At 41.7% G+C, this 6,554-nt stretch overlaps 1 protein-coding gene across 1 annotated transcript in view; it reads right to left on the bottom strand.

Annotated features, from left to right (window-relative positions):
* Ankrd55 (ankyrin repeat domain 55) overlaps positions 1 to 6,554 on the bottom strand; it is a 154,967-nt gene that overhangs the window by 2,226 nt on the left and 146,187 nt on the right. Inside the window, exon 11 of the mRNA XM_008840381.2 lies at positions 187 to 279. Coding sequence (XP_008838603.1) covers positions 187 to 279 — 93 coding nt within the window. The remainder of the gene's footprint in view (positions 1 to 186; positions 280 to 6,554) is intronic.

The raw sequence follows: 6,554 nt of genomic DNA, 5'->3' as shown, positions 1-6,554 counted from the left end.
ATTTAAAAAAAAAAAAAAAAAAAAACGTACTTCCTTGTTTCGAGGACCTTTTACAGATTTTCTTTATGTTCAAGTATTGGTACCTGATATTCTTTTGAAAAATAAAAAAAAAGTGAAATAACACTGAGTTGTGTGTAGACATGTTAACTCTTGCAAAGGAAGGTCAGAAAGCTTGAGAATACTTACATTTTTGATCTGGCAGGGGAGCAAGGCTGTTCCGAGTGAAGGGAAGATCTCTGATTTTGGGTCTGTTTGGGGAGAGATGCTGAAGATTTTGTCCTGGGAATGAGCATATTTGCATCAATCATTTGAAATTCAAGCAAGGGCAAATTATAAAGTCCAATGGACAAAAGAGTCATAAAAGTTGTTGAAGATCCCTTAATTTAAGGGAACAAACACAATGAAATAGTAGCCTTGCTCTAGTAATGCCACTCATTGCTTAAATGAAAAGCCACCAGAACTCATTCAGGTTTTATTAAATTTGAATACCCATGAGTATCTCCACAAGAGGAAGGCATTTTGTTTTACATTTTTATTTTATTTGTGTGTGTGTGTGTGTGTGTGTGTGTGTGTGTGTGTGTGTGTTTCCTTCTTCCCATCATGGATTGGGCTCAGACCATGAGGTTTGGTGACAAGCCCCTGCTGAGCCATCTGGCTGGTCCCAAAGTGATTTTTTGAATGAACTAATTTAAATAAAATTTCAAAACCAAGCACAATTGGTTGCTCTATAGAGTTAAATTTAATATAAAGTTCGAACAAATGCTAGTAAATTGGGCTTATCACCTATCTTCAATGCATCTGAGTGATGACTGGGATATCTTTTTTCTAGAACAGTGTTTTTCAGTCCTGACTGCACAAAAAAATGAGGTGAGCTTAGATAAAAGTACTGCTGCCTTGGCCATACCCCAAGTCAGTTAACTTAGACTCTCTGGAGGAGTGTCAGATTTGTATTATCTCCCAAGTGACTCAGATGTGCAGGAAGGACTGGGTGGTACATTTGGGAAATGGCTAACATCTAAGCTTGACATGGCCACTGGTGTGCTGGAGCCATATGTCCATGTGAACCTACCCTTGAGAGCAGATTGTAATATTGTTGGGACTTTTCAGAGAGGTTAGATGGCACCGTGGTATTTTGTATGTTAACATTAAGTGGTAGTATTTCAACCACAGAGATAAGCAAACGCTGTTTTTGTTTTTTCTTCCTAGAATGCCAGTTGTTAAAAATTCAACATGCTACTGATCACAAGAAATGGATGTTCTAACTATCTGGAAACAGAAGGGAATACACAAAAATTACTTGAAAGTGGAGGGAGGCCTAGAGAGATTGCTCGGTGGTTAAGAACACTGGCTGCTCTTGTAGAGGACCTGGGTTTGGTTTCCAGTACCTATATGGTGGCTTACAACCATCTGTAACTCCAGTTCTAGGGGATCTGACACAATTTTCTGGCCTCTGCAGGCACCAGACACTCACATGGTATATACATACATACATTTAGGCAAAAACTCATACACATTAAAAAATGTTTCTTAAGCCCATTTTAAAAGTTGACCAAGTAGCATCATGAATAGGAGCTTCAGCTTTGGGGTCAGACAGGGTTAGGCTTCCTAACCTAACCTTTCTTGCTTTGCCTTCCTTCCTAACCTTTCCTGCTTTGCCTTGTTCTGGCTGCACAATCTTTGTCAAGTAACATAGCCTCTGTAAGCTCCAATTTCTTAATATGTAAAATGGTGACAATAATTATATGTCTTTTCCAGTTGTCATGAAGATTGAATTGGAGCAGAAGTGCCCAACATTTAATTTATAGGGTAAAGCACTCAATCAATCTTAGAAAAACAATGATAATTTTATCTTTTATCTAGTAGTCTTGTAAGAAGGAATCTGAATCACTACAGCAAAGCTCATAGAATTCAAGTTTTCTGCTTGGGCGAAGCAAGTCATCAGCATAAGGGAGAAAAAGCATTAGCTAAAATTCCATCTGCTTAATGACTGTAATGCAGGCTGTATATGCAGTAGCCACCTAAGCAGGATCATTTGATGAAGACTGAGAAAAATTCCTTTCTCTGGTTGGTATTTTGCCATTGTATTTCATTCCTTTCACTTTGAAAATTAAACAATTTCAGGAGTCATTATTTACAAGACATAGAATTATATAAAATTTGGCTCATGCTTGAATAGAAATTTGTAGAAGCAAGAAATGAGATATTGCTAGCTATGGAGGATGTTTATTAAGCACTTAGTATTGTCAGGGACTGGGCTAGTTGCTGGAAGCGTAATCTCATTTAATCTACCTTTCCTTTCCTTGCAAGTTAGAGAGTACTATTAGCTTCCTTTTTTTTTCAACAAATGAGAGCTTCGTGGTTTGGAGGAATTCTAAATGTGCCCAAGGTCATTATGGGAAATGACAGACCCTAGACTCCAGGCCAGCTCTGTCTGACCTTAAAACCCTCATTCTCCTGGCTCCCCAGCTGCCAAAGAGATAGTGTTAGGATGGAAGAATGGGCAGTAATTTGGGAGACTCCTTGCTGTCATTTTGCTCTGTTCTGAGGGACAGGGTGGAGCTATGTCCAAAGCTCTCTTATTAATGCCTCAATCTCTCTAGGGAGCATCCCTCTTGTGAGGACAAAAGCTGAGAGCATTGTCCTAGAATAAAGGACAGGAAGGTGTTCATAGTTACACAAAAGAGGAGAAGGATTAATAATAAAAACAAATAAATTAATTCAGCAATCATCTATTGAAAATTCACTGTATTCCAGACCCAGGATGTGGTAAAAGTGCTCATAGGGGTTTACAGTTTACATGGGATTCAAGGGAGGTGAACTTGTAATTCTGATGTCCCACATGAAGTCCTGGAGTAGAGTATGCATGGTCATCTCAGTGGAAGAGGGGATGAGGAGAACTCCTCAGGGAAACAGGAATTACTTTTATGCTGCTGTGATCACACTACCTGACAGAAACAACTTAGAGGGAAGATTTATTTTGGCTCATGGTTTCAGACTATCATGTCATGTCAAGGAAGGCATGATGGAACATCTCCATTCATGGCAGAAGGAGTGTGTGCCCTCAGGCTGTTCAAATCATGGTGGATCGGGTGGCCAGGAACCAGGGGTCAGGTATAAGTTTCAAAGGTCCACTCCTGGGTGACTTCCACCAGCCAGATTCTGTATTCTAAAAGTTCCACAGCCTCCCAGAATATCACCACCAGCTAGGAAGCAAGGGTTCAAAACATGAGCTTCTGGAAGACATTTCAGATCAAGCCCTAACAGGGGTCCATCTAGGAAGAGATATTTTTGAATCCCACAGACTCACTTGTCTGTCACTTCCTATCTAGTTCTGAGACCTTAGGCAGGTAAGCTAACTTCTGGAAGTCTTAATCTCTTCTATAGAATGGGGAAATGAGGATAAAAATCTCCACTCCATTGCAACTGAATGAGAAGTGCTAAATAATACCTTATTAACTTATTAACTGTCTCCATTACGAAGTAGAAGGAGGAACCACACTGCTTATAGGTACCATGGTGACTTTCAAATAAAAGGTGACTTTTGACCTGTCCTTTTCATTTTTTTAGAAATTCTTCCATGTAGTCTAGGCTGTCCTCAAACTCATGATCTTACTGCCTCAGCCTTCTGAGTGCTGGTATTTCCGGTGTGTGCCACAACACCCAGCTTGAACTGGCTCTTAAAATATTGTAGGAATCTATCACAAGACAGTAAAGAGAAGGTAAAATAACACAGGCAAAGGCGTCACACAATGGAAAGCAGTTTTCAAGGAACTGAGAGCCAGTCAAGGAACTGTGGAGGGGTGTTTGGTGGGGATTTGAGATGGGAGGTGCACAGCTGAGAGTGGAAAACAGGCCAGTCTGCTCTGCAAGGGCCACATTTGCCCAGTTTAAGAATTTGGCTTTTGTCCTGGAAAGCTGCAGGGCTGCTGATGCGTTAAAATCAATGAGTCACTAGGTCCGAGCTAGCCAGAAGAGTGTATTGTTGTCAGACTAATCTAGAAAATTCTGGAGAAGAAAGTCCTTCCTTGGGGAAAAAAGGAAGTAAGCACTTTCTTACTTTCCTTTTGATGGCTTGTAAATAACCAGGCTAGCAGAAAAACACTGCAGAGCTTTCTGTTCCATTTTCGCTGCAGGCTGCTGGCAATGAATTAAACTGAGGTGCTCCAAATTCCAACTCATTAGAGTAAGTGCTCATCCTCATCTAGCCTACTGACAGGTCTCAATAAACGCTAAGCACTCATCTTTATTGCTGACTGTACAGGGCTGCTGAGTAAGCACAGGGTAGCAGCTGCCCGGAACTCAGATAGCTAGGGTTGTTAACTCCTGTTAGTTCTACTGAACCTGGGCAGGGAAGGAGAAAGAGCCAAAGATAAAAGGACCATTCAAGTTAAAGTCAGAGATATATACTGGTATCCAATCGCTTTACCACATCAAGGTTTGGCATAAAAATCTGGATGCTTGATGAAATTTCAAACTGCCCAGAATAACAAGTTTAACCATTTCTGTGAACCCTTTTGATTTTTAAACAAAAATTTATTCCATTCATCTGTGTATGTATGTATGTATGTATGTATGTATGTATGTATGTATATGTATGTGGGTGGGGGTGCACAAGCCACAGCACATGTGTAGATGTCAGATGAGAACTTGTGGAATCACTTCTTTCCTTCTACCATGTGGGTTCCAGGTACTGAACTCAGGTCATCAGCCTCCATGGCAAGTTCCTTTACCTGCTGAGCCTTTTCACTGGCCCACCCCTTTTGATTTGAATGAAAAAGGCTCAGTAATTCTAAAAATAATGTATCAAATGGGGTTAAAATATTCACAAAAATAAAGTCCATTATGTAGGAAAATCTGTTCATTTGAGGGGAGAGTATAGTTTAAAAGAAAATTACAATAGAGAATTAACTAGTGAACGTGACAACAAATTGGGTGTCAATATTTAAAAAGACAATCACCCTGCCATGCTGGTACCTCCCATTTAGGAGCTCTGGGTTCAAGTTCTGGATGTATCACTAATTGACTATAAGTCTTTGGAGAAATCATTTAAATTTTTCTAGACTAGACTATGACTAGAAAGGGCCTCATGAAACAAATGATCTCAAACCCTGTGTCTCCAGAGTCAGAACATTGTGGCTCAGGATATTTCTTGCTTTGTCAATCAGCATGCATCCAATAGAGCTCTCTGGATTTTTCTGAATTTCACACAGAAAATTTGTTATAGTAGTGATAGAAAAGCAAGGACAGTAAACAGAGGGTGCTGTGAAGAACCCAGAGGGATTGTCTAGCTGTGGCTGGAGGACAACAGGAGCAGATGATGTGACCATAGCCCAGGAGTTAAGTGGGAATCACAGCACAGAGGAAGGGCTATGTATGGAGGGACCTGAAGGAGATGGAGCCTACCGCAGTTCCCATAGGAAGCAGGGATGCTTTGGTGAGCTATGGATTTTCTGCTCCTTTCCTTCCTCCAATCTTCTCTGTGCCTCCTGTTGCTGAAACTACCTTGATATCAGCAGGTAAGGGTGCCTGGGAAACACAGTCCTCTGAGAAGAGTGGAGCAGGAGGAAGACGTGCAGTCAGAACATTTTCCTAAACCTTTTCCCCTCCCTCCTTTTTTATTTTTGGTGGGAGGGTGCCGAGACATGGTCTTCGTACATCCCAGGATGGCTACCAACTTGTTAAGTAGCCAAGGATTACCTTGAACTCCTGATCCTCCTACCTCCACCTCCCAAGTGTTGGGATCACAGGCATGGACTACCTTGCCCAGCTCTCTACGTCCCTCCTTCCCCCTCTCCTTCCCTCCCTTCTGCATTTCTTCTGAGGTCTCACTACCTATGCTATTCTCAAATACTTCAGCCTTCTGTGAGCTGGGTCTAAGCTCCAGGCATAGCACCACACCTGTTTTAAACTTCATTATCTTTGAAATAAAGATTATTTGTAATTGGTCTGTAAGGTGTACTGCTCAGCACAGGGACTGCCCACAGCTTTAAACAAAATGTGGACCAGGTGTGGTGGCTTACTCCCGCAATCCTAGCACTTGGGAGGCTGAGGCAGAGGGATTGCTGTGAGTACCAGGCCTACCTGGGCTACAGAGTAAGACTGTGTCCCCAAAATAAAAAAACTACCCTCCCCAACCCCCGCAAAACCAAAACTAACCAAACAAAACCAAAATGACAAGAAAAATCCACAACATGTATGTGTGCAGCGTTGGGGGCTGCTTTGCCTCACCACATCAGCTCATTTAATTAGCAGCTCCCGACAGCCCTGCGAGTAAGGGATTTTCTCCAGCTTTCACACAAGGAATGTGTTGGATCTGAAATGCCTTCCAGAGGCTCACACACTGAAGGCTTGGTTCCCTATGCAGTAGTGTTCAGAAACAGAGCTTTTGGGACATGATGATCTCATTGAAGCATTCACAATCTGATGTATTATTGGGAGGTGACAGAAAATTAGGATGTGAGATGTGATTCAAGAGAGTGGGTCCTGGGTAGGAGTGTGTGTGTGTGTGTGTGTGTGTGTGTGTGTGTGTGTGTGTGTGTGTGTGTGTGTGTGTG

Source organism: Nannospalax galili, unplaced genomic scaffold (genome assembly GCF_000622305.1).
Source record: "Nannospalax galili isolate Female #2095 unplaced genomic scaffold, S.galili_v1.0 scaffold339, whole genome shotgun sequence".
Lineage (NCBI taxonomy): Eukaryota > Metazoa > Chordata > Mammalia > Rodentia > Spalacidae > Nannospalax > Nannospalax galili.
The sequence above is the reverse complement of the archived record's forward strand: the minus strand, read 5'-3'. Positions and strand labels throughout refer to the sequence as shown.